Genomic DNA, 27,953 nt, shown 5'->3' with positions numbered 1-27,953 from the left:
CCTTCTTCCTTCCTCTCTCTGAAATGAAAAAAAAATATAAATATATATATATATATATATATATATATATATCTGTAGTAAGACGACTCATATCAGAATTCGTCTTACTATATATATATCTGTAGTAAGATGACTCATATAAGAATTCGTCTTACTATATATATATCTGTAGTAAGACGACTCATATCAGAATTCGTCTTACTATATATATATATCTGTAGTAAGACAACTCATATCAGAATTCTGGCTGGGCCACGTACCAGTGTGTGACCTACTGTAAATTGTATAACCTAATACTGTAAAATGAAATTTCCTATGGCATAGGGTAGGATTAAATAAAATAGCATGTATAAAGCACTTTCTCCCCTCCCTCCCTTCCTCTGAGAGCTCCATCTTTCCCTCTCCCCTCGGTCTCCTTATGGCCACTTCTCTTCTGCTTTGCGTACTTCTCTGTACAGTCTAGCTAAGACTAGGACTTTGAAATTTGGCGGGAATTAATGTCATCAGTCGGAGAACCAGAACTGCGCATGCGCGGGACATCTACACTCCTGCTTGCTACCTTTGCAACCTTGACAGCCAATCAGAATAGGCGTCGGAGCCCAAGTTCCGAGAATTCACCCTAATGGTCCGGGAGGCGGGCGCCTTGCAGGCTGTGGCGAGATGGGGAGGGAACAAGAGGGGGGCACGCACAGTCTTCGCGGCCAGGATCCTTGCGGGCCAATGGCAGAGGCCTAAGGTCTCTAGGCAGCAGGGTGTGGCATTGGCGGCTACCGCATCTAGAGGCCGTCTAATGTCGGGCCAATCAGAGTGAGGAGGTGGGAGGGGACTAGCCAATCAGTGTGCAGGATAGGCGAGGCTTGGGGCTGAAGAGTCTCGCGCGGACGCCGCGGGCTCCCCAGCTTCTGTCTGGGGAGTCAGGCGTGCGGAGGCGACTGAGGAGGCGGGAAGGCGGTAGTGGTTGAACGGGAAGGGGCGATTGCTGATTTGCTGGGAGGAAGTCCGAGGGAGTGGGCCGTCATGGTGATGGCGGCGAAGAAGGGCCCGGGGCCGGGTGGCGGGGTCGGCGGGGGAAAGACGGAGGCGGAGGCGGCTTCGGAGGTGTGGTGTCGCCGGGTGCGGGAGCTGGGCGGCTGCAGCCAGGCCGGGAACCGCCACTGCTTCGAGTGCGCCCAGCGCGGGGTCACCTACGTGGATATCACCGTGGGCAGCTTCGTCTGCACCACCTGCTCCGGCCTCCTGTGAGTGGACTGGCGCGGGGGGAAGGGGGATCGGGAAGGAGTGGCGGAGAGTCGGCGTGCAGGCCAGCGAAGGGACAGAGCCGAGGTGGGGGGTGGCGGGGAGGCCTGGGGACGCGCCGGATGTGGTGAGAAAGTCCTCTGTTGCAGAGGTGTCATGGGGAGAGGAAAGGGGCAGCGGAGGCAAGACACCCGATTGGAGTCGCGTTGCAGGGGAAAGGAAGGACACGGGGGAGGAATGGAGAAACTCCCTACGGGAGGCAGGGAGAACCGAAAGTGGGGATGGTTGAAGAGAACTGAGGGGAGGTGGTTGGAGATTTAAAAGGCTAGAGAATGACATAAACCTTGAAAGGGAACTTCATGTAGACGGAGGACAGAAAGGAAAGACGTAGGGCAAACTGGGCTCAAGATGAAGGAGTACCTTTCTTCCTTGTGGCTTGTGGCCATCCTGGAGTGTGAGATGGAGAAACCAAGTTAAAATTGGCACATCAACCCAGGTTGAGAGCACGGAGACAGTGGCAGGTAAGGATCCCATTCACGTGCTCAGGTGCAGGTCCTCACCTTGCAGGGCTTTGAAATGCTATCCAGAAGTGCTGGTACTAGTAGGTATCTTACAGATCTAAGTGATGAGAGCTGATGGGTTGCCCTGTTAGAGAGCCTAACTTTTCCAACGGTTTGTAGATCTGGATGAGCCATCCTTAAGTGTAATAATTTACATCTTTAAGCTCCTTGTTGCCATGGTTTGATCCTAGTAGTAACACCTTGCAACTCTTCCTAGATTGAGGGAGAGAGGAGAATGGTTGTATAATCTGATTCGATGTACTTGGCACTGGCACTGTATTTGGCCATGCCTGAGCTAATTGAGAACCACAGTTCTAGCCCATTTTCTGGTTATATAGTAAGTTTCTTTAACCCCCTTAGGGAATTATTTGGTTAGATACATGATTAACATTTGATACCAAGCCTGAATCTCTATATTTATATTTTTTTATCAAGGGGTTTATTATTACTGTTTTTTAGTATTGTTTTAATACATTAGTTTGGTCATTGGTTTCATTTTTTTATGTATTGATTTCAGAGAGGAAGGGAAAGGGAGAGAGAGAGAAACATCAATGACGAGAGAGAATCATTGATCCGCTGCCTCCTGCATGACCCCTACTGGGGATCAAGCCCACAACCCGGCATGTGCCCTTGATTGGAATCCTTCAGTCCAGAGGCTGACGCTCTAGCCACAGAACCAAACCAGCTCGTTTTAACAAGGAATGCTTTCCTTGTTTCTTCTTACACCTTCAGGAGCCAAGGAGAGAGCAGTATTGTTCTTGCTTGACAGATGGGAAAACAGAAGCAAAGAGAGGTTTAGTAATTTATCCAATACCTTATGGGGCTTGCTGTTTTCAGCATTTGTTGTTTGATATTAGTTATGATCATGGCAGGTCAGAAATGAGGATCCAGGTCTTCTAAGATACAGTTTAGGATAACTTCTATATTCAGTTTTTATCTCCTTTGCCAAACTGCTTTGTCCTGGTCAATCTCACTTGGGTGTTGTGAGAATGGACTTGACTTTGGTCTAAGTAAAAGCCACTGTGGCTCTTGGGATAATGGTTTAGAACCCAAATAGAAATGTGTCAAAAGCTGTGGTAGAAATGCAAGTGAAGCAAAATGATAGAAACTAGAGATTAGGACAAGTACTCTGAGGAGAGACGGAGCAAAATTTAGGAATATTTATAGCATAAAGTAGAAAGAGAGCAGATTCCTGAAGACCTTGTTATGAAAAGGAAAATCTGCTTATAGAGTCTGGAAAAAAATAAAGAAAAGCAGAGGGTTAAAATTGATGATATTAGGTCCTAAGAAACAGTGTTAATTCATTCCCATGGTTAGCTGTGATGGAATGAAAGATAAAACCCTGGAAGTGCTGACATCGTTATCATAATTTTATAGATCTTGCTTTAAAGTATCCACAGACAACATTTCCCTTTTATAATGAATATCCTTCAATCAGGACAGTAGGAGGGGCAAGGGAAATGGGACACATTAAAAACCTGGTTTCTTTTGCTGGAAAAGTTAACTCCTTAAATATCAGTGCGCAGTTTGCAAAACTTGACCACTTTCTCCAGTGGTCGTTATTGTTGATCCCGCTAATGAAAAGTCAAATGATTGTGATCGGGAGAGACACTGGGTGGAGGTGAGTATGTCGTAAGGGTTGATGAACAGAAAAGTACCCCAAGAGGCCTGGCTCTGTCTGAGGCAGGGGTGGGGAACGTCCAGCCCTCAGGCCATATAAGGCCCACGAAATAATTTGATCTGATCCTGCCAAGGCATTAACAGCTAGTTAATTAAATGTTTGACCAAATATAGCAGGTTAATTTTTAAGCTGATAATTTTGTATGGCCCTCGAATGATGTTATAAAGAACCAAATGGCCCTTGGCAGAAAAAGGGTTCCCCTCCCCTGGTCTAAGGCGTGTGTATCTCAGACTAGGACTTAGCTTTTTGTCTGTTTGTTTGTTTCTGAGGTCAGTCCTTATGTGGTCTCCACTTTCTGTCCTTGGTTATCGGTGTTCTCTCCAGCTACTCTCCAGTTGATTCTTCAGGATGGTTTTTCTGTATTTTAGTTGTAATTCCTGTTTGGTCCTGGGAGCGTCAGTTAGCTTCCATTTACTCCGGCCCCATGTTGGAATCTCGAGGGCTTAGCTTTTTAGGAATTTAAGTTCCAATGGGAACAAATGGTAGGAATATACTAGCTCCTTTTTTTTGTTTTGTTTTGTTCTTAAAAATTCTAGAAAGGACATTTTTGCTTAGTATTTTGATAAAGCATTATGAGAATCATTCCGGGTGATTCTTTTTTTTTTTTTTTTTTTTTTTTTTTAAATTTCTTTATTGATTAAGGTGTCACATATTTGTCCTCATCCCCCCATTCCCATCCCACCCCTCTCCCCACGCATGCCCCAATCCCCTGTTGAACTTAACCGTTGGATAGGCTTATATGCATGCATACAGGTCCTTTGGTTGAACTCTCCCCCTCCCCCCACCCTCTCCCTACCCTCCCCTATCCTCCCTCTGAGGCCCGATAGTCCGATCGATGCCTCCTTGATTCTGGTTCTGTTCTTGTTCCTCAGTCTATGTTGTTCATCATTTCCTCTAGATGAATGAGATCAAATGTCACTAGATATATACTAATAAGAACTGAATGTGAGACGAGCAATAATATTTATGCTGACAGGCAAATGAATCAATCTGTAGCGAGCTTCCCCCTGGACCAACAGTTCTTTTGAGACCCAATTTCGATGTCCAGTAGTTCCTTATGTGTACATGTCAGCACTGACCCCTCAGCTCTGGATGGTGGACAAATGGTGGTAATGGAGGTCCGACTCCCTCTGGTTTGGTCTCGGCCGAACCCAGGGGCACGGCGTCACCTGGACTAAGGGGCACGTCGCCTCACCCATACCCAAGGGGCGCGTGGTCTCACCCGGGCCTGGGACCCAGCCTCACCCGGATGGATCCAGGGGCGCACGGCCTCACCCGGACCCAGGATCTGGCTTCACCCGTACCCAGGGACGCTTGGCCTCTCCCAGACCCAGGGGCACGTGGCCTCACCCGGGCTTAGTTGCACAAGGCCTCACCTGGATCCAGGGACACATGGTCTCACCCAGACCCAGGAACGTTTGGCCACTCCCATACCCAGGGCCACTTGGGCTCACCCGGGCCTAGGTGCACGAGGCCTCATCCGGATCCAGGGACGATTGGTCTCACCCAGACCCAGGGACGCTTGGCCTCTCCCAGACCCAGGGCCACTTGGGCTCACCCGGGCCTAGGTGCACGAGGCCTCACCCGGATCCTGGGACACATGGTCTCACCCGGACCCAGGGATGCTTGGCCTCCCCCAGACCCAGGGCCACTTGGGCTCACCCGGGCCTAGGTGCACCATTCCGGGTGATTCTTGAAGTGGTAGACTTTAGGGAACATATTTTGGTGATTGGGAAGCTAGGCCAACCCTATGTTAGCAGGAAGTCACAGTAGAGTGAAGGATCAAGAAGGGGCTGGGCCGCTAAATGAAACTGAACTGAAGGCATGTTGAGGTTATAAAGAAAGAAATATCAGTTGAAATTCTCTAAGAAAGCCTTAGTTTCCTTGACTGTGACTCTCTGCCTGGGTTCCAGTGGTACTTCTCATTTGCTAATTGGAGTTCTAATTAGCATGGACTAGAGCAAGGCATATAAACCTTGTAAAGGTGTCTTTACAAACTACTACCTGTGCCCTCTGGTGTGGGCAGGGCTGGGAGCTGGCAGGTGGCCAGAGGCAGAATGTGTGAGATGGGGCATGCTTACTGCATTCTGCAGAGTGAGGGAGGGAACACACACAATCCAGCAGGCAGTGGAGAGGCATGGCTCCACAGTGACACATACACAAGTTGACACCATAAATCCACATGGTTGATTGCCCATAGATTAGGATTTTTGCGGTGGTGAAAACTGATCGGCCAAAAGCCTGCACATTCATTTATTCAGTCAGTCAACAAATACTTACTGAGTGTCTATCAAGCCCCAGACACTGTTTTAGGTGTTGGAGGTATGGTAATAAAATTGACAAAAGTACCCGGATTCATGTAGCTTACATCCTAATAGAGGCCATGGACTGTAAATAAATAATTAAAGATATATTTGCAGGTAGTGATAAATGTGATGGAGTAAAATAAAGCTCAGCATGGGCCAGAGAGTGGTGGGAACTCATATTGAGGTAGGATGATAAAAAGAGAAGAAATATTCTTTGTTAAAATGAAGAGGAACCCTGGCCAGTGTCACTCAGTGGTTAGAGTGTTGGTCCACGAAATGAAGGGTCGAGGATTTGATTCCCAGTCAAGGGCACATACCTGGGTTGCAGCTTTGATCCCCACCCTGGTCTCAGGGCAGTTGGGGAAGCAACCAATCAATGTGTCCCTTTCATATCAATATTTCTCTTTCTCCCTTTTCTTTCTTTCCTTCCACTCTCTCTAAAAATCAATGGAAAAAATACCCTCCGGTGAGGATTAACAACAAAAAATGAAGAGGATATTGAGGGTGAAATTGAAGTACCATACTTAGCACCATCTCCAGAGAAAGGAGACAGCAGAATTGGCTTGGTATTTTGAAAGACAGTTTTCTGTTGAGTGTGTTACAAATATGTTTACCTCTTAGAGGGATGGAGTATTCTGGGGGCAGTGAGAAGAATAACCAGAATTACAAGCTGGCTGGATTGGCTGATGTAGCAAGGTTGACTGTTCCAGCCAGAGTTGAATTTCCCAAGATCTGAAGAAAAATTCAGATTTTAATATTGGTGGGTGGGTGATGACTAAGCCTTCTTCTCTGCACATGTAAGCTCATTCTCGCTATCTCTTTTTTAATGAGAAATACTTTCTCAGCTGTAGCAAAAACCCACAGTTTTGGTGTGAGGGCCTGAGAGAGAGAGAGAGAGAGAGAGAGAGAGAGAGAGAGAGAGGCTGTTTCTGCTGTTTCTAAATTTACATACATGCTACCACAATTGTAGGTCCCAAATTTGACCTAGTTTTTATTCATTGGTTTTCTTCCAATACCTAATTTCCTTAACCTGGTATAGATCCTTTTAATTTGCCCATGATTGTATGGAAAATAATACAGTAATTAATAAAAATACAAGAATAAGCTGTATTTTGAGTACTCACAATTCTAAATCTACTTTTGCCCCACCCTGTACATGTACACGTGCTAGATTGTTTATTTTTCTGATTCTTCTACCAAAGGATGAATCTGCTATTTGAAGCTAGGTTGGGGTAAAATCGCTGTTAAAAAGGATTTCTAAAGCAGAGCCTTAGATGTTCTTCCTTGTTCTGGTTTGCTTGCTTGCCTCAATGAATAAACCCCTTTTCTGTAAGAAGAAAGCATGGTGAGGCCTGAAATGCATTGACATCAGGGATGGGCAACCCAGTTTTTCCAGCAAAGTATGTGACATGCTTCCCTGACATGACTGTTTGGGTCCATCGTTTAAGCCTGTGGTCGGCAAACTGTGGCTCATGAGCTACATGCGGCTCTTTGGCCTCTTGAGTGTGGCTCTTCCACAAAATACCATGGCCTGGGCGAGTCTATTTTGAAGAAGTGGTGTTAGAAGAAGTTTAAGTTTAAAACATTTGGCTCTCAAAAGAGATTTCAATCGTTGTTCTGTTGATATTTGACTCTGTTGACTAATGAGTTTGCCGACCACTGGTTTAAGCCATTGTCCTTCAAGTCTCAGTGGATACTTGTCTCTTCTACTTCTGCACAACTTTACTCTGATGGTGGCATTAAGTCAGTATCAAGGTGCGCAGAGCTCTGGGCTGGGTGTCAAGAGATGTGCTTGATAGCTCTTTATTTGTGACAAGTTCCTACCCTCTTTGTCACTTAGTTTCCCTGTCTGGTTTGTTAGGGGTGGCTCCTCATGGAAGCACTTTTTATCTCCACGAAGGGAAAGGTGTGTGTTAATAATTCAGTACTTTTCCATCTGTCTGGGTTGGAGAGAGAGACATGTACCTTGCCCTTATTTTAATCCCATTTCTCCATCCCCTCCCACCTCACCTTTCATATCCTCCTCTGCTGGGCTGAGGTGGACAGAGTTTCACTAAATTACAGATTAAAGCACTTGATCACATGAGGCCCTTGGACAACTTTAAAATCCCCTAAGAAAATAATAAGTTACCAAAGAAAAGAGAAGAAAGGAAAAAATTGTAAAAGGGTTAGCATTGAGCCTGAAGATAATATCAGGATTTTAGTGACTACAAGAGAAGTCAGCTGTTTATCATTGTCACTGAGGAACAACAACAGGAAATGGCTTGAAGCAGGGGAATTTAGATTAGGAAGAAGTTTCCTAAAATTAGTGAATTTGACCCTGGAGCAGGGTAATAGGGATACTTCCTATTAGGGACTCTTCTTGATGATGTTTGGGTTCAAGGTAAGGACTAAACTGGTTAGCTAACCCCTACTTAGGCTAAGAAATACAAACTGGGGTGTACGAATTTGAACACAAATATTCAGAGGTAAGGAATTCCCAAGTTCAGATTTGGCACAAGTGAAAGAACTTGGGTGCTGGGTGGAACTGTTTTTTTCCATTGTTGACCTGGCAGAACCTTCTCATCTGAGCAGCTGAGCAGGTTTGAGGCTTTATGAAGCAAGCTAGAAGCAAAATATGGGCCAGTTTGAGGGTGATGACCACAGAGAAACAAAAGATGTGGTATCTGTAGAAATATTAGGGTGCTTAATAGAGGGAGGGGAGAGAAAGGCTAAGCGAGAGAATTGGGCAGACTTTAGTATCTCTGCAAGTTGCTTCACTTGCCAAGTAATTCAGAGTACTCTAAAGATTGAGGACTTCAAATGTTATTTAGGTTCATTTTGGGGAAAAGGAAACTGAAGTGGAAAAAGACGTTATTACTGGGCTGAAGGATTTGCATCCTAATAATGTACTTGCTTTCAACTAGAAAAACTTGCACTATTCTGGGCAAATAAATTTATCTCTATATTTCCCCCAGCACCTCCTATTTAGAAATAACAGAAGGGTACCTCCTTCTAGTTCTCACTTCTTTTGGGGAGAACCTGAAAGTTAATTTGGGAAGACTACATACAAGTTGGAGGGTTGGGTCTGTTTAATTCTAGGCCAGTGACTCACATCTGACCCACTGGCTGACCCTGGTATGTACCCAAGGGGAAGAAATACTCTTAGACAACTTAATGTCATCTACCGGGAGGGAGGGGCTCTTGTTTCTAAATTGCTTCTCTCAGCCAGCAATGGCTTCTATGATTCAGAAACAAATTCTGACTCATAGGCCATGGAACTAGTCCTTCTGGGCTGCAGAATGTGGTATTGCCTTATAGAGAACTCTCTCTGCCCCTCTTCTGTGGCTCTGGTTATAGTACATAAGCCAATCTACAGACATTAAGGTCAAAGCAATGGTTGTTATGCTTTGGAAACATCCTATTCCATCAGATTCATTTGGCCCAACGAACCTAAATTACTTAGTTTCTCTGCCTTCCCTTTATCCTGTCTCATCCTTCCTCCCCCTCAAAAAGCTTAGCCATAGAAAGTTCTGTTGGCCTGGCGTGGCTCAGTGGTTGAGCCTCAACCTATGAACTAGGAGGTCACAGTTCGATTCCCCGGTGAGGGCATGGGTCAGGGCAACATGCCCGAGTTACAGGCTCAATCCCCAATGAGGGTGTGCAAAAGGCAGCCAATCAATGAATCTCTCTCATCAGTGATGTTTCGCTCTCTCTCTCTGTCTTCCTTCCTGTCTGAAATCAATAAAAAAAAATTAAAGAAAGTTTTGTTGTTCTAAGCATCCCCTCTAGATTGATACATGGGGTCAAGTCGCTTCCCCTCCCCCTACAAGGAAGCACACCTCCCTGTTTATACTTTGCTAACAGTTCCTGGTTCTTCTTTCTGGAAATGTCAGTGACCTTTGTGTGATAGGCTTAGAATCTGTTTTTCAAGTGTAAACATAATATATTTTTACTTTCCCCCTGTCACCATTTCTCTTCCTTCCTCCACTGCTGCATCATGGTGCTCATTCTCCCTGATCCAGCTGTGTGGCTAAGTCACACCCTACTGCGTTGAGAAGTACTCTTGTCCAGGCTCCTTGGTTCCTTCTTACAAGCCAGCAGTCCGGTGATTGAGGACTGGGTTCCGTGATTTTTGTATCCCCCAAGGAGCCTTGTGTTTTGGCAAAGTAAATATTTGTTAGTGGGAGGTGAAGACGAGGACCAGGATCATCAGGTCAGAGAGGTCTGCTCTGGCTAGACCTCACAAAGGTCTGTTTTCTGAGAGGGAAGGGCCTAGTTGTTAAGGTGAGAAAGGGCAAGGGAAGGAATATAGAAGTAGGCTGTCTGGACTTCAAAACGAAACAAAACCAAGCCATTAGTAAGAGAGGCTTCAGGAGAGAAAACTGGAATATCTCTGAAATGTGATCAGAAGAGAGTCTTCAGGGCAGATCAAGTTTAAGAGCTATTGTTTGGCATGTAGGAACAAAGCCTGGCTTTTGGTTCTCCTTGCTATTATCTTTCCTCATTGATATGGCTTGTTTTTAAAGGAGTATTTTCAGACCCTTTACTGAAAAGTCTAGCAGCAGAATTATTCAAAGTGCCCTCAGTTGTAGCCTCCATTGTAGCCTCCAATGTCCTGTCCAAAAGGGGCCTGCCCTTTACTGTTCACTCGGTGCTGTGTCATCTGTCTTCCCTCCCAGCCCCCCCATTTTCACTTACACTAACCCCAACACTGCCGTCCTTCCAGACCGGGCAGGAGCATCTTCACTCTGTGTGCGCACCTGTAAGCATGAATGTGTTTTCCCCCCTTTCTCTAGGATTTTCATTTGGTGAATTTTGTTATCTCTTCCTCCCCCCTTTGCTTTCCTGAGGGCATCAGCCAGGACCCTGTTCTAGAGTTACAGTACTTTTATTTTCACATCTTGGCTCACTCACTTTTTCTAGGGGAGTAACAGTTTGAAGAGGCCTCATCATTTGGACTGTCTTTCCTGAATGTGCCTGTGGTCTTCCATTCCTGGCCCCAGGGACCAGTTTATTTGTTTGGGTTTAGCCAGTTTTGTCTTAATCTGATGAGGGCAGCAGGTCTAGAGCAGAGTCAAGCTTAAGGTATGAGAAACCTGCTTGCGTTGAACCTGACTTCCTCCTGCTTCATTGAAAGATCTAGAAATGAGAAAGTCCAGAATATTTCTTTTCCCAGAGGTTTCTTCATGAAAGAGAGGGACCCTCTCTATTCCTGCTACCATGCCGACCTTCTGTATAGACACGAGGAGCGGCAGCTAGCCTGGGGACTCAGTTTTTTGTCTTCAAACCTTATCTTTATTAGTATTAATCAGGAATTATCCTGGGCCTTTATTTTTGTCTTTCTTGTTCTTGAGAAATAGATGGGCTCTGGGACCTTGAGGATGTGCTGTAGGTCTCAAACAATGATAACACAGGAAATGGGAAGTGGTTGCACAGCTGAGTTGCCAGAAGTACCCCCTCAGCTGAACACTGAACTGTTGGGGCCTGAGCCAAGATAGAGGAGGGCTCTGGAGGGGCAGTCTCTGACTTCCTCTCCAGAATGACTGGGATCACAATATGTTCTTCACTCTGTCGTCCTTGTCTCTTATTAGAAGCCTCCAAAATATTCTTGCTTCCTTTCTTTCTTTGAATTAGGAAGTAGCTCAGGCAGGAAGTTCTACTTGAGGTTAATTTATGTGTTGTTTTATCCTTTCTCCCTTCCTCCCCTCCCATAAACAGACCTGCAGCGCTAACTGCATTATACTTTGCTTTCTTTCTATTTCTCTCCCACAGGAGAGGCCTGAACCCCCCGCATCGAGTCAAATCCATCTCCATGACAACTTTCACTGAGCCTGAAGTAGTATTCCTGCAATCCCGTGGAAATGAGGTGAGCAGAAGCTGATGGAGTATTACAGGCTATGTGTAGTTGCCCTATCTGCTGGAGAGCTTTGTCTTAAGTTTACAGAAAAACGCTTCAGTTTCCTTTCTGGTCAAGTTTCTCTTATTTTTTTTAGTATATAAGATATCTTGCCTTATGTATATTTACAGATCTCAGTTATACAAATTGTGGTTTGTAGGCCCCTTGTTGGAGGAATCAGGGAAAGGAGCAAAATCTCTGCAGAGGGTTATCCCTGGGCACTTGAGGGGGAAAATGGTTAGCGTTCCACCTTGATGAGCATTTAGAGTTGACTGGGCCTGCCTCCTCATTAAGATCTCCTGGAGCTGACTTGAGCCTTAGCAACCCAGGTTTAAGTCCTTGTCATTTACTTGAAAGTGAGTTAAACCCCTTCCTCAGCTAAATCTGCTGATAGGAAGATGTCATCCTTGGTGTTAGCAGTACGCCTAGCTTACAAGTGATTGGCTTACTTGGAGGGTGCAAACAAGGGCCTCTGGAGGGTGTTCTAGAAGCCACAGCTCTGAAAATTGCCCCTGACCTCACCCCATCCAAATTTAGTTCCCATAATTCTCATGGCCCTCTAATCCTCCTATATAATAAAAGCATAATATGCAAATCGACCGAACTGCAGAACAACCAGTTGCTATGACGTGCACTGACCACCAGGGGTAGACGCTCTACACAGGAGCTGCCTGTCCCCCCTCCCCCATGGTCAGTGCGCTCCCACAGAGGGAGTGCAGCTCAGCCAGAACAGTAGCCAGGCTCACAGTTGGTGAGCGCAACATCGGTGGCAGGAGCCTCTCCCACCTCCGCTGCAGGCAGGCGGTGAGGAGTGAAGGGTCCCAGACTGTGAGAGGGTGCAGGCTGGGCTGAGGGACCACACACACACACACACACACACACACACACACACACACACCAGTGCACGAATCTCGTGCACCGGGCCTCTATTTTATAATATGTGTCAGATTATATAATTATAAGTTTATTTATTTTTTTTATTTAAAGCATGACCTCCCCATTAGATGACAGCTCTGTGAGGACAGGGGATCATGTCTTCACACTGTGTCCATGCTCAGTAGATATTTATTGATGAATATCCTGGAAGTGGTATCATTCCCCTTTCATACTTTCTGCCCCAACTCCTCTGTCACCTAACTCCATTCCTTTAGGTTTGCAGGAAGATTTGGCTGGGTCTTTTTGATGCTCGGACATCTTTAATACCAGATTCCAGGGATCCTCAGAAAGTGAAGGAATTTCTCCAGGAAAAATATGAGAAGAAGAGATGGTAAGGAGGAAAAAAGAGATTGATATGAATACATGGGTCCAATACATACTTCATCTGATAGTCCAGATTCCAGAGTTGAATTGGGGCTTCTCTCAAAAGGTAGACTTGGGTTTAGTCTGTTTCACTCAGATTCGGTTAGGGCTAAATTCTGCCTTCAAAATAATAAAGCTACATGGAAAGATAACTTGTTCTTGGTCACTAACCTTGCAGCTTTGATGTCCCCTCTTTTGGGGAGATGGTAGACTAATTGGAGGGGGAGCTAGGCCTGTGGGAGTGTGGGGTCACTATTTATAGTTCACCTGATTTTATATATGTCCTATATAATTTTTTGCTTTTAGCCCATCATTTCATTCATGATTTGTATGTATGTTGTTTTCTGGAACAGGAAAGCAACGTCTCTGTTCTCCCCTACCTTTTCTTTCCCGAGGTGTCACTTCTTATTGTTTGATTTTTTGGGCATGAGCATGTTGGGAGTAACTATAGGGTAGAGAAGAGAATGCAAGGAGATTGGTGTGGTGGATAAAGCAGCACTTTGGATTCCCTCCTGGGGGTGTCCTCACGAGAAGGAAGATTCTTCCAAAATAGAGACCACAGACACTATAGTGAGAGGGATTTTATAAAAAGTAGCAGGACCTGGCAGGAGAGGTTTTGAGCTCTTAGAAGATGAGGTTTTGAGCTCTTACTATGAGATTGAGAATCTGAAGAAATACCCAGGAATAAAAGGAGGGACCTTGAGTAGGAAGTTGAAAATAGGATCACTATTCATCAGCATTATTGCAGATGTTACACTTGAAACCTAGATGGTTTGGCATGTCAGAAAGAGGAGGAAACAGTAGGCATAAGCCAGAGCAAACTGAATGTCCTGCAGAAAAAAAAAATGAGCATCTGACAGTAAAGGGGAATCTCAAGATAGGCAGAACTTTGCTTTGTTGCTAAATTCCTTTTAGTTCAAAAAAGAAAATTAGGAAAAAATGAAAAAGGATTTTGACTGCTATAACCTGTGTTTTTCCAAGCACCTAAGGTGAGCATGGTCCAAGGTTTTAATCCTCTCCTTTCAACCTAACTATTCTTTCTCGAAGGTATGTCCCCCCAGATCAAGTCAAGGGGCCCACTTACACCAAAGGCAGTGCCTCCACCTCTGTCCAGGGCTCCATCCCGGAAGGGAAGCCTCTGCGTCCACTTCTGGGGGACCCTGTGTCATCTCTTTCAGCTGATGCCTCCACCTCTAGCCAGGTAACTCTCAGATCTGCCCTTCAGGATTATTTTGGGATTTGGGAGACAGGACTATCAGTTTCCTAAATCTCCTGGACTTAGTAGACAACAGTTAAGGAGCTGTGAGTTGGTTCTCAGCCCTGCTGTTACCTATGTCTTGCATCTGTCACCTTGGACTCATATCTTTTGGAAGAAAGAACCAACAGGAAGTGGTATTTAGGGAAGTCAGAGTATGAACTCCAAACCTGACCATTCCTCCAAGGAAACACAGAAGGGGCCGGGACTCTGCTTCAAGCACCTGGGAAAGATGAGGAGGTAACAGCTCCAGGGGGACTGTCGGGCAATATTCCTGTATATCTCAGAGTTACCGTAACTAGAATGCTCTAAAATGTGTGGTTCTGGGAGCTGGTGTCCTGAGAAGACAGAGGAATTAGGTATGAGAGAAGCTAAGGCAGTTTCTGCCCAGGAATCCTCTCAGTTGAGAGCAGTTTCTTGCTCTCCTCTCCCTCCACTTGCCTATCTGGGGGTCGCCTGGGGAGCCCTGCAGGGGCTGGCATTTCTGGGATTCCAAGTGCTATATGTAATGTCTTCTCCTCCAAGTCTGTTAGCCAGTCTCAGGCTCGGATATCTCAGCCCCGGAGCGCTCAGCCACCTCCCCACTCCTCGGCCAAGAAAGCCAGTACTGACCTGCTGGCTGACATTGGTGGAGACCCCTTTGCTGCTCCCCAGACAGGACCATCATTTGCTGCATTCCCAGCCTTTGGGGGTAAGTGGGACTTGGGATAAGTACCTTACTACAACGTATGCACCCTTAACACAAAAATTCACTTCCCCGGGTGACCAGGTTTTACTTGGCCTTGGCTGTCTTCACATGAACAAACGTGATGGTGATTCCGAAGCCTCAAGGCTGGGCGGGTTGGGGTCAAGGGGGTACCAGGGATTATGTTTGGGAGCTGGGGCTCCTGGCACGTTCTTTTAGAACACTGGAAATGGACTTTTTATTACTTTCACTCTATTAAAATGGGAGCAGGAGGATTATCATGTCTTCCATATACCCTAATGTCTTCTCAAAGATCAGCAATAGCCAATAATAGAGTTGAATAAAGTGGTACCTGGTTTCCCTTTTTGCTTTTCAAGCCCCTTTCTCCCCCAGAAAATAATTTTCCCCCCACATGATTCTGCTCAAACTAGTCCCTGACAAAAATGTTAATGCCTCATGGAGTAAGGATAAAAAGGTGGTGGGAGTGAACTTAGAGCCTCTGAGATCCCCTTTCCCCCACATGTGTCTAGCTCTCTGCCAAAAGCCCCTGCCATCTCCCTGTGAAAAGGATCCTGTGGAAAGGCAGATGCCTCATCGGGTGGCCTTTGAAGGCCTTTAGAATTAGTGTATATTATTCTATTATTATTTCATTATTCTAGTTAGTGTATATTACTGTATATTAAAATACATTTTATCTATATATTCCCTTAACCTATAGGCCAGACACCTTCCCATGGGGGCTTTGCCAACTTCGATGCCTTTGGCAGTAGCCCCAGCTCTTCTGCATTTGGAAGCATTCCTCTGGCTCGCCAAACCCCGTTTCAGGCCCAGCCAACAGCCACAGGTAAACTCTGCCTCTCTGGTGGTTTCCTTTCTCCCAGCTGCATCCAGCTGTTCACATCCATACATCACCTTTCATTCACATCTGCACCAGCCTAAAGAACTGTACAAAGGATACAAAGAGACGCTCTAGGAAAGGCTGAGAGGAGTCTGAGGAGATGATTTTTGTGATGAAGAGGGGGCTCTATTGTTCTATTTTTATTTATTTTTTTATTCAGAGAGGAAGGGAGAGGGAGAGAGAGAAACATCAATGATGAAAATCATTTATCAGCTGCCTCCTGCACACCCCCTACTGGGGATCGAGCCCGCAACCCAGGCATGTGCCCTTGACCGGAATTGAACCCAGGACCCTTCAGTCCGAAGGCCAACACTCTATCCACTGAGCCAAACCAGCCAGGGTTATTGTTCTATTTTTTAATGGAAGGGAAATGGCTAAAATTTCAGCAGGAGCTATGCGGGTTGTGCACTAGGAGTTTTCTGACTGGGAAGCAGAAAAATTGAGAAAGGACATGACCTTTCCTCTAGAGTGCTCCATTGTCTGTGTTGCAAAATGCCCAAAGGGCAAGGGCTGGGTCAAAGTCCAAGGCAGTCTCCAGAAGTCCTCACCCATCCCTCTTAGAGCAGAAGCCTGCAAACCCTGTGTTGTGTAGTTTATGTTGTACAATTGAAAGAGTCTAAGATTGCCTTAAAGCATTCAGCTTCCAGAGTGTTTGGACTTCCTTGGATGCGGGAGGGCAGCTGGAGTTCTGTAAAGAGCAGATGTCTGAGGAAAGCCAGTGACTTACGCTCTTTTTCTTTCTCCCACCTTCCTGCCCTTTCCCTCCTAAACCCTCATTGCCAGCCAGTGGGATGCTAACTGGAAGTTACAGCTTTGGTAAGTTATTCTGCCTATCCTATAGCCACCCAAGTTAGGAGCTTACCTCAGGTCCTCTGATCCTTGAGTTTTTAGGTCTGGAAGGAACTCTTCAAATTTAGCCATTCTCCAGATGAGACAGTTCAATCGTTTCCCTATTCGTGCAACCCACAGAATGGCAGACCTCGACCCTGGGCCCAGGCTTCCTGCCTCTTGCTCTGCCCACAGCCTTCCCACTGTGACACTGAACTGGCTACTTGCTTTTGTTTTTATTTTATTTTCATATTTTTGAATGGGACAAGAAGAGACATTTTTATATTGATAAAAGTTTAAAAAGTAAGTTTAACTGACAGGGTAACCTTGAAATTCATAAAGCAATAACTATTAGACAATTAAAATTTAATAAACCAACAGAGAGGGAGACTATAATAGACTCACAAAATTAATAAAGTAGATAGACAGTTAAGGAAGGAAGTCAACCATTTGAGTAACACTTTAACAAGTTTGACCTAATAAATATAAATAGAATTTTGTAAACAAAAGGCAGAATATATAGCATTTGCAAACATATAACTATTTTACAATTTGGGAAATTTGTAGGGGGAAACAAAATCTTCATAAATACTAACAAATAGAAATTACACAGGTCACATTCTATATGGTAAAAAATGTCCTAAATAAAACTTAAAGGCATGAAACAGGGAAGAGATACTTACAACCTGGAAGATAGACAAAAAGCTAATAGCCATAATGTGTTTTATAAAACACCTATAAATAAGAAAGAATAGGATAATGGGCAAAGGATACGAGCAGATAATACCCAGAAAAAATATGAAAATGTCTTTGACCCAACTAATCAGATGCAAATTAGGATAAAATATTCATTTTGACATTATATTAGCAAAAATTTTAAAGATTGATAATGGCCAATATTTTGTGGGGAAATGGGGCCTTTTTTATTATTATTTCAGCAGAAGGAGAGGGAGAGAGGAATAGAAACATCAGTGATGAGAGAGAATCATTGATCGGCTGTCTCCTGCACACTTGCTATTGGGGATCAAGTCCTCAACCCAGGCATGTGCCCTGACCGGGAATCAAACCATGACCTCCTGGTTCAGAGGCTGACACTCAACCACTGAGCCATACCAGCCAGGCAAATGGGCCCTTTTGTGAGCTGTTGGTAAGAATGTAAATTGGTACAGGAATATTCAGGTTAGCAAGAGGAAAGTGTTCTTGGGAACTGGAGCTCTAACGGAAACAGTCTATACAAGGTTATTATAAGTTGGTCTGTGCAGAAATGCATTCCTAGCACAGTTGATTGTTTTAAATATTTTAAAGGAGAAAAAGAAGGCATTAGCCCTGGAGCCATTCCTGGCTGAAACTGGGGTGAAACTTTTGTTCGGTGTCTGACCATCTCAAAATGCAGAGTCTGCAACCATATCCAGAGCCAACCAGCATTTATGAGGCTCTTGCCATTGCTAGAAGCATCCTCGGATTATCTCCAGGAGGAATGAAAGAGTCCTCATTTTGCAGGAGAGAAAACTGGCTCAACTTGATCAGTGACTTGGCCAAAATTGAATAGCTGATAAGTGGCAGATTCCATTCACTTTGTACCATATCATGATCATGAGGTTGTTTCTGTGTGTGTGATATAAAAGAACTATTGGGCCCACCTGGTGTGTCTCAGTGGTTGAGTGTCAACCTATGAACCAGGAAGGAGGTCAAGGTTCGATTCCCAGTCAGGGCACATGTCCCGTTCCGGGCTTGATTCCCAGTAGGGGGCGAGCAAGAAGCAGATAATCAATGATTCTCTCTCATCATTGTTGAATCAATCTCTTTCTCCATCTCCCTTCCTCTCTGAAATCAATAAAAAATATATTTTTAAAAGAACTATTGGGCCCTAGCTGGTTTGGTTCAGAAGATAGAGAGTTGGCCTGTGGGCTGAGGGGTCCCAGGTTTGATTCTGGTCAAGGGCACATGCCCAGGTTGCAGGCTTGATCCCCAGTAGGGGACGTGTAGGAAGCAGCCAACCAATGATTCTCTCTCGTCATTGATGTTACTCTCTCACTCTCTCTTCCTCTCTGAAATTAATTTTTAAAAAAAGAACTATTGGGTATGAAGTAGGGAGATGTTGGTGAGAGGTGGGTATTTCTTCTGACAAGCCTGGTTGTATTTTTATATTTCTGAGAGGGAGTATGGGGAGGGGAGGTTTCTAAAACTGCAGTTTCCCCCTGAAACGGCTATACGACGTGTGTACAAATACAGCTCCAGAAGTGAGGCTCTGGAAGTGTATTAGAAGCAAACTCAAGCACAGATATTCCTAGCTGTGGCCTCCTTTCTGAGAATGTGCTCTCTACGGTGTTCACTTCAAGTAAGGGCCAGTTCTGCCCTCTGCTGTTCACCAGGAGACACACAACACTGCTTGCAGATGGAACCACAGCCCCTCTCTCAGCCTGGGAGGGCAGAGGACCTGGTCCTCACTGAGGGGAGTTCCCTGACATGAGGGCCCAGAGCAGGACTGAAAAGTCTGATCTAAGGGAGCTGTGTTCGCTCAGAAATTCCATGTACCCTGAGTCAATCAGGCAAGGAAAGGACCTGGGGCTGGAAAATCAGAAGCTCCAACAGCCCCCTGCTGGTCTTCCAGCCTTCTTCATGGCCTGTGGAGTGGAGAGGATTGAAGACCAAGAATGTGCAGTGGCATGATAGCCTAGCACTTGTTCCTGTAGGAAGTCCAGGGGTTGGAGAAGAAGTGTGGCCAGGAGAGCACCGTCTTTTAAGTGCTGGGAAGCAGCCCATCTTTGGAACCTTGCAGTAGGCAGGCTCTGGGCACCTGTCTTACCTGCTGGGTTCTCAGCTTCTCCCTGTTAGAGCCTGGTCACCATCAGTTATGCTCCGTGCCTAGTACAGTGAAGATACCTTTAAACAAGGTTTTGGAGGAATACAGCTAAACCTTTAGAAAAGAAAAAGCATGGAGATTCAAATTACAGTTCTGGGCATTCAGAAAAAAAAAAAAAAAAACTTGATTGACAAGAAAACAGGATGAGGTTTTAAGGAGCCAGGGAGCAACACAGATGTGAGAACCAGCTTGGCTTTGCCGTTTCCTTCCTTGTATCCTTTATCTTTTCCTTTCCCTTCTTTTTCCTCTTGTCTCTGAGAGGAAAAGTGTCTTCCATTGTGAAGGATCCCTCTCACCGTTTCCCACTTTCTGCAGGGCTTTGTCACATCAGTTTTATCTGAATAACACTTCTACTTCATTTCCCTTTGCTGGCATATTCCCTTTTCCCCACAATATGCTTAAAGTTTCCCATTCTACAGGATGTTTCCACAGCCTTACCCGTGCTAGTCTCTTGTCACAACTCCTCTCCACAGGCATACCTCTGGGAAGAGAAGCCGATGGCCTTCATTTACTCATTTTTTACTATCCTGCCTCTCTGTCTCTCTCGCTCTTTTTTTTTTTTTTTACAGATTTTATGGCATAATATATATACTGTTGTGCACCTTGATTTTTTTAAACTTTATGGTACTATTAGATCTTTTTTTTTTTAATCAATACATTAGCAGCTTCCTCACTTTTTTAATAGTCCAACATATGTATATATCATTATTTATTTAATCAGTCCCCTGTTGATGAATATTTAGGATGATTCAGTCTTTTGCAGTTAAACAGTGCTGCAGTTAACCCTGTACATCATGTTTGCGCATGTAAGTTATATCTGTAAGAAAATTCCTGGCAGTGGAATTGATCTAGCAGTACTTTTATTTATTACTACAAATATGTCAAGTGCTCCGAAGGAAAAGAACAAGGTGCTCTGAGAGGAAAACCAGGATCGAATTCACATTAGTGCATCAGGAAAGGCTAGTCTAAAGACATGGTTTTGTTAAGCCCAAAGGGTGAGTAGGAGTTAGCAGGCCAAGGTCATGGGTAGGGCCTCTTGTTCAAGGCAGAGGCAGAGCATGTGGAAAGGCTGGAGTTGAGGGTCTAGGGAGGGTCTTCTTCACTTGTGTTCATGTTCTGAGCCAGCCATCATGTTTCCTTTTATTTTTTTATTATTTTTTTAAATTAATCTTTATTGTTCAGATTATATTTGTTTCTCCTTTTCCCCCCATATCTCCCCACCACCCAGTTCCCACCCCTCCTCTTCCCTTACCTCCCCTCTTCCCTTACCTCCCCCCCACTGTCCTTATCCATAGGTGTATGATTTTTGTCCAGTCTCTTCCCGTACTCCCCACACAGACACCCCTTTCCCCCTGAGAATTATCTATCCACTCCCATTCTATGCCTCTGATTCTATTAAGTTCACCAGTTTATTCTGTTCCTCAGATTTTTAATTCACTTGACTTTTAGATTCACTTGTTGATAGATATGTATTTGTTGTTCATAATTTTTATCTTTCTTCTTCTTTTTCCTCTTTTTAAAGAATACCTTTCAGCATTTCATATAATACTGGTTTGGTGGTGATGAACTCCTTTAGCTTTTTCTTACCTGTGAAGCTCTTTATCTGCCCTTCAATTCTGAACGATAACTTTGCTGGGTAGAGTAATCTTGGTTGTAGGTTCCTGCTATTCATCACTTTGAATATTTCTTGCCACTCCCGTCTGGCCTGCATGGTTTCTGTTGAGAAATTAGCTGATAATCGTATGGGAGCTCCCTTGTAGGTAACTAACTGTTTTTCTCTTGCTGCTTGTAAGATTCTCTCCTTGTCTTTTGCCCTTGGCATTTTAATTATGATGTGTCTTGGTGTGGTCCTCTTTGGATTCCTTTTGTTTGGGGTTGTGTGTGCTTCCTGGACTTGTAAGTCTATTTCATCAGGTGGGGGAAGTTTTCGTTCATTATTTCTTCAAATAGGTTTTCAGCATCTTGCTCTCTCTCTTCTTCTGGTACCCCCAATAATTCTGATGTTGGTTCGCTTGAAGTTGTCCCAGAGGCTTCTTACACTATCTTCAACTTTCTGAATTCTCTTCTCTTCATGCTTCTCTGGAGGCGTGTCCTTGGCCTCTTTGTATTCCAAATCTTTGAGTTGATGCTTGCGATCCTCTAGTCTGCTGTTGGGTCTCTGTATAATATTTTTTATCTCAGTCAGTGTATGTTTAATTTCTAGTTGGTCCTTTTTCATATCCTCGAGGGTCTCATTGAATTTATCGGCCTTTTCCATGAAATTCTTGAAAAACCTTATAACCGTAGTTTTGAACTCTATGTCCAGTCGCTTGTTCTCCTCCATTTCTTTGGTTTGTGATCTGTTTCCTTGCCTTCTCATATTCTCTGCTTCCCTAAGTTGGTAGGGTAGCTTTGTGTACTAGATGTCCTATTGGTTCAATGGGTCAGCCTCCCAGTTACTTGAGGTGGACACTCTTGGTTTACCCTTGTGTACTGTGTGTCCCCCAGCAGGAGCTACAGCAAGAACTAGTTTTCTCCTCCTTTGCTTGGGCGGTTTTGGAGCAGTCTGACTGGAGCTGCAGTTAATTTGGTTGAGCTGCCACAGAACAGGCCATTTATATGCAAAAGCCGCTGTGTGGAGCCTGGGCGGGTTTGTAGAATGTGTGGGGCGGGGTCTCAGGGCTGGGCGGGGTCTCAGGCCATCACTAGGCTGGGGCATGGCCAACGGCGATGGCTGGCGTCAGCCGTCTCTGCCTTTCCCCTTTCCAAGTCCCTGCGCCCCGCGTTCCAGCGCAGTAAAACAATGATTGCTGGGCGCACCTCTGCAAAAAAGTCACTCTCACTTTCCGACCCGATGGCCGAGAGTCCAGCTTCTCCCCGTAGGTGTCTGGGTCCCCCGAGTGTCCCCAGAAACTGGATTTCAGAGTGATCGGGAGCTTGTCTCCCTGTGGGTTGAAGAAAAACCGCGCACCCAGTCGCCCGCCGCCAGCCCGATTCGCGCGCCTCCGTACCTCACTCAGCTTTTCAGCGTTTGTGCTCCTTTCTCCCCTTAGTTGTAAATCTACCTCTCAGCCAGCTTTCCCGTGGTTCTGGGTGGTAGACATTTTGTCTTTTAGTTGTATTTTTGAAATTGTTGTGCGAGGCAGCAGATTAGTTGTTTAACCATGCCGCCATCTTGGTTCCTCTCTATCATCATGTTTCCTTTTAGACTCTGTCTTGCCTCTCTGACCCTACAGATCATTTCTTAAATCATATGTTATGATAATACCTCACATTTGTGTTATATTTTAGATTTCAAAACACTTAGAGGGTCTTTATAGCTACCCTGTGAGAGGGTGAGAAAAAAATGGAGAATGAAATGGTTTGCTATAATCACAGTGGTAGAGCCACAAGTAGAATCCAGTTCTTCTCACTTTACCTATTCAAATAGTCTTTTATTATTATTACTAGAGGCCCAGTGCATGATTGAATCATGCACGTGTAGGGTCCCCTACACGCTTTCGCTTTCGATCACGGGGGAGCTGGGTGCCTGTCCGCTGGTGCCTGAGTGGACAGGCACCCAGCTCCCCCGCTTTTGATAATCCGCGGTGGGACGTGAGCTCGCTGTCCCAGAGGCCGCCGCTGGCGAAGCAAGCTCAGTGTCCTGCTGGCCCAATCGGCTACCCCGACCACCCCGAGTCCCGCCCCCCCCCCCGCTCCTCCTGGCCAATCGTGGGCATAGCGAAGGTTCGGTCAATTTGCATATTTGTCTATTATTAGGTAGGATTATTATTTGAGAGAGAGAGACAGCCAGTTGTTGCTTCACCCATCTGCACATTCATTTGATTGATTCCTGTATGTGCCCTAACATGGGTTTGCCTTAGGGAATTGAACCCTTGGTGTTCAGGGACCGTGCTCTAACCAACTGAGCTACTCTGCCAGAGCTATTCATTCTTGAGCACCATCATGTTGCAGACACTATGCAAAGTGTGTTTTCCCTTCAGTAATGAGTCTTCCAGCACTCATAAAAATAAAACTTTTTTCATTTGTAGCTTTGTTATACCCTCACAACAGCTCAGAGTGGTTGACAGATGATCTGTAGACACATAGATAAAGAGGCTTTCGGAAAATGACAGGGCCTTAGGCCTCTTCCTGTGAGACGAGATTGCTCAGGATTTCCAGGACTCCTGCTCTGCAGGCTGTTTTGTAAAACTCCCACGTGGGGCTTGTCCTCTGCTTTTTCTTTTTAGATGTGAACCCCAGGGAGGGCAGGAGAACCTGCAGGCGCTCTGCCCAGTGAGCAGTGTCCCTGAGCCCTAATCTAAGCTCCTAGCATCAGGGTGGCTTCCCAAAAACAGAGGTGGCTCCGAGGGGAGTGCTGATGGCTGGAGATTTATGTTCATCAACTCCAGGGCCATCTCATGAGATTCTCCCAAGTGTCCTTGGACCTTTCTGCCCTTCAATAGCTCTTCCCCCAGCCTCTCTGTCTGCCCTTCATATGATTTATCCATCAGTGGAAATGCTGCTTCGAGTCAATTACAGCCTCTTGGGGGGAAAATGGAGAGTGTAAGTCAGGTCACCATCCCTCCTGCTCTCGGAGAAAGCTGCTTTTCCCTCAGCGGCGGCGGCTTTGAGCACTAGGAAGATTGAAAGCCGAGTATCCCACGGCCTGGAATTCTCAGTGGGAGACAAGCCCTCCTGAACTGGGTGATGGTGGGAAGACTGGGCTGGCTCAGAGAACCCAGGTGGTGCCTCTCATGTGATCACTCCACTCCTCCACTGCACCCCATCTTCTCTTCTCCTGCCCTTTCCATCTTGTCTCCGGCCTAACACTCCCTGTTTTATTTCCTATGACTTACCAGGGAGCAGCCAGGTGACTCCATTTGGTGCCTCCCCTCTTGCACCTGCCAGTCAGCCCCACAGCCTCACCGATATGGGCGGCCTCCTGGGACCTGGGGCATCAGCTGGAAGCCTCCCTAGCAGGTAGGCACAGACATGGTTTGCCTTAGGGCAGGAGAGGGGGCCAAGAAACCCTGGCCTTGCTCTTCCCAGCCCACTCAGCTCCTGTCTGGCAGCACTGGGTTTGCCATCTCCCAGTCCCTTGCCCAGGTTATCTCCTTGGTCCTGGAAGCTGTGCATGCTGACCTCTCTCCCCACATTGCAGCATCTTTGGGATGACCAGCCAGGTGCCCACACTCCAGTCGGCCACACCTGGCGGAGGTGGCGGCACAGGGCTTGCCTTTGGAGGTGAGTCCTGCCTGTGAAGACCCAGGGAGGGAATCCACGTCCTAGAGGGAATTGAGAACTCTGGGCAGGGGTGGGTGGAATGGAGAGAAGAGTTAGAGGAATGCTCAGTTATCACAATATTAAGCAAATGGGGAAAAAATAACCATCTTTTTTTCTCATCTCTACCCCGTTCCACCCTGAGCAGCGTTCACCAACCCTTTCACAGCACCTGCTGCTCACCCTCAGCTGCCTTCCACAAACCCATTCCAGCCCAATGGCTTGGCCACAGGTAAGCCTTCCAGACTGTCCCTGTCCCTGTCTCTCACAGCACCAATTTCTCTGTACCTCTCTCCCCTCACTCCTCCTCGCACACTGTCAGGAGGAGCAGCAGGCAGCCTCAGCCAGCAGTTGTGGTCTTCCCAAACTAGTCCCCCTACCCCCCTTCTCCCCCAGCCCAGGCCAGACCCATTTTAGTGGGCAAAAAGTAGAAGCACCCAAGTTTCAGAATCAGAATTTCAGAATTAGAGAAGTAGACTGCTGTTTACCTGCATCAGTTCTAAGGTTGTTTTAGTGTTGACTGGCAGTGACAGTGATTCCTCTTTCTCCAACCCACGGTGTCCGAAGGTGAGCCACCTGAAATCATGACCCTGTTCCCTGCCCTCATGAGCCAGAGTGGTATGGTCTCCTCTCACCCTGCCTCTCCTGTTCTCTTTCTTCATGCACTACCATCCCTTTTTTTGTTCTCCAAAACCTTGAGGCATGAAGAGAGAAGAATAACAGCTTCCAGTGGTGTGGCACGTGGCAGGCCCAGTGCTAAGTGCTGTACATCTGTTATTTCATTTTCACGGTGGCCCCAGGAGATAGGTACTGCTCCATTTTAGAAATGAGATAACTGAGGCACAGAAAGGGCTGATAATTAGCTTTTTATTTATGCAGTTTAATAGGTAGCCTAAAGCTGCCCCCAGTTCTGTGTAGTGTTCATATGGGCAGGAAGCAGGCAGGTTTGGTGTGTTGCATGGAAGCTGAAGAGCTCTCTGGCTCATTCAGGGTACTTCTACTGGGTACCTCTGGTTAGGAAAAAACTCCATTCTGTTTTCCCATCTTGGAAGGATTTAGGAAGAACTTTTCTCCAGCCTGTGTTCCAGAGCTCCGCCTGAGCCTCATGTCCCTCACTCCACAGGACCTGGCTTTGGGATGAGCAGTGCTGGACCTGGCTTCTCCCAGGCGGTGCCACCCACCGGGGCCTTTGCCAGCACCTTCCCACCACCAATGTTCTCCCTGCAGACCTCGATGACTCAGCAGCAGAATGGTAAAGGAGGCAGAACTCACCCTCCTTCCTCTCCCCCCATTTCCCACCCCAGCGACTCTGTGTGTGCGTGTGTGCACACGTATACACGTGTGTTACACCCACCCACCGGAATATTAGGGAGCCAGACGTGCAAGCTAATTCCATTTGGGACTATAGGGGAGGAATCAGGGAAGCACCAGACCTGCCTGTGTACTCTGACCGCTCCATACCTTTATTCCCGTCTTTAGGAAGGTGCCCTCTCACTGTGCACCTGGGAGGTAGCTGTGCCTGCCCTGCAGGGAGGAGACAGAGCAGGTCAGCACCAGCATGAGGGGCAGGGCTCATGTGTGCTGAGTTTTTGCTCTTGCTTCCCAGGATCTTCCTTCAGTGACTTAGGATCAGCCAAGCTGGAACAGAGGCCACTCAGCCAGCCAGGGGGCGTCTCCACCAATCCCTTCATGGTGAGTGCCCCGGTCCACCAAGGTGTGGGGCATGGCCTCGCACTCTGGGGCTTGGGGACAGAATCCTAGAAGAGGGTGATGTGGGGTGGAATTTAGACCCCTTCCTCATAAAGTTCTGCCTTGTCCCAGCCAGGGATGAGTGGGGTAGTTGATGGGCCTCAGTTCTTCTCTGCCCTGTCATCTCCCCCAACACCCACCGCCTCCACTTGGCTCTTAGCTCCTTCGAGTTCCCACTTTCCTCAGCACAGTAATGTTAAGGGAGAAAACAATCCTGAACTGCATTTCTTCTGTGGCCTCCAGCTTTTCTTCTTTAATCTAACAATTTGTTGTTGTTGTTTCTTTCCAGACTGGATCCTCATCAAGCCCATTTGCCTCCAAACCTCCCACCACCAACCCTTTCTTGTAGCACTGTGTCCTGGGGGGCGGTGGCGGTGGCTCTTCCCTGCTCTCTGGGACCCTTCTACTCCCTGCAGCTCTGGTGACCACTTGCCTGTGGCATTTCTGAGGGTCTGAGACCAGAGTGGGCCTTGTTGTGCGGGGTAGGGGTCTTGGAGATGGAGGTGCTAATGCTTTGCTTGGAGCTTGCATATAAAAGGCAGCTTCCTCCCTTCTTCCTTCCAGCCCCCACCCAGGCAGGAGGCCTAGGAGAGAAGGCAGGGCCTGGCTTAGAGGAGCAATAGTGTTTTATTTCTCAAATTATTCATTACAATGACAGTAATCCCCCTCCTCTCCTGCCCTCAGCATACACAGTGCTCCCTTAGTTCCCAACCCCGTGGGCAGAGGAAGCTGTGGGCAAAGGCCGACCAGGTTGCCCTGGGGGAACTCGGCGCCATGTCCAGCTCTCCACACTGTTCTCGTGGACAGCAGCACGGGGGGGGGGGGGAGAGCACAGTAAAGGTGGCTGAGGTGTGGTGCTGACGTGGGATAGTGATCGGACAGGCTGAGAAGGCGCTGGGGCCCTGGCTTGGGCCAGCACACCCCTTTCTCCATGGTTTTTGCTTCCCTAGCTCTCTCCCTCACCCTGGACACTCAGAATGACTAGTTTTACCTACATACTTAGACATGTCCAACTCCTGTCAAGCACTTTAGTTAGTTGTGGTGTCATGTTTGGATACCAGTGTTTTATATTTATATAGAGAGAATTTTCTAATATAGCCTATTATATATATATATATACACAGAGAGAGATATATATATACACACAAGCAGCCATTCTCCCTCTCCCAGACAGCTCTTTTACATGGGGAATGGGATGGATCCCCATCTGTGCCTCAACCAGCAAAGCCAGAGCTCCGGAGGGTAGGGGGAGGGCAGCCACATGTGAGCACCCCAGAGCCTGGGCTTTTCCAGGGAAAGGCTTTGTGCAATTGGCTACCTTTTTCCTTTCTTTTTTCCATGTACCTCCCTGGCCCCCAAATCTCTGCACCAAAGCTGTTAATAGGCAATGTTGGAAAAGAACATTTCATTTGAAAGAAAAAGAAAATGGCACTCGGTCTTGTTTCGGGCCAGCTGGGTGCCCTCACGTCAATCA

General features: G+C 46.4%; 1 protein-coding gene across 2 annotated transcripts; it reads left to right on the top strand.

Annotated features, from left to right (window-relative positions):
* The first annotated feature begins 860 nt into the window (after positions 1-860).
* Positions 861-27,915, top strand: AGFG2 (ArfGAP with FG repeats 2). 2 transcript variants are annotated; one of them, XM_028145223.2, is made up of 13 exons: positions 861-1,238; positions 11,538-11,631; positions 12,813-12,928; positions 14,008-14,161; positions 14,741-14,906; positions 15,619-15,744; positions 16,582-16,614; positions 24,310-24,430; positions 24,612-24,694; positions 24,879-24,962; positions 25,854-25,982; positions 26,337-26,422; positions 26,769-27,915. In XM_028145223.2, exons 1-13 carry the CDS (start codon positions 1,018-1,020, stop codon positions 26,826-26,828), a joined length of 1,473 nt encoding a protein of 490 aa, XP_028001024.2. In that variant the 5' UTR covers positions 861-1,017; the 3' UTR covers positions 26,829-27,915. The 2 variants fall into 2 exon arrangements, with proteins under 2 accessions (XP_028001024.2, XP_008139629.2); XM_008141407.3 differs by lacking the exon at positions 16,582-16,614.
* Positions 27,916-27,953: the final 38 nt, after the last annotated feature.

This window comes from Eptesicus fuscus, chromosome 4 (assembly GCF_027574615.1).
Source record: "Eptesicus fuscus isolate TK198812 chromosome 4, DD_ASM_mEF_20220401, whole genome shotgun sequence".
Classification (NCBI taxonomy): Eukaryota; Metazoa; Chordata; class Mammalia; order Chiroptera; family Vespertilionidae; genus Eptesicus; species Eptesicus fuscus.
Note: the sequence above shows the minus strand (reverse complement) of the source record. Positions and strands in the feature narration are given on the sequence as shown.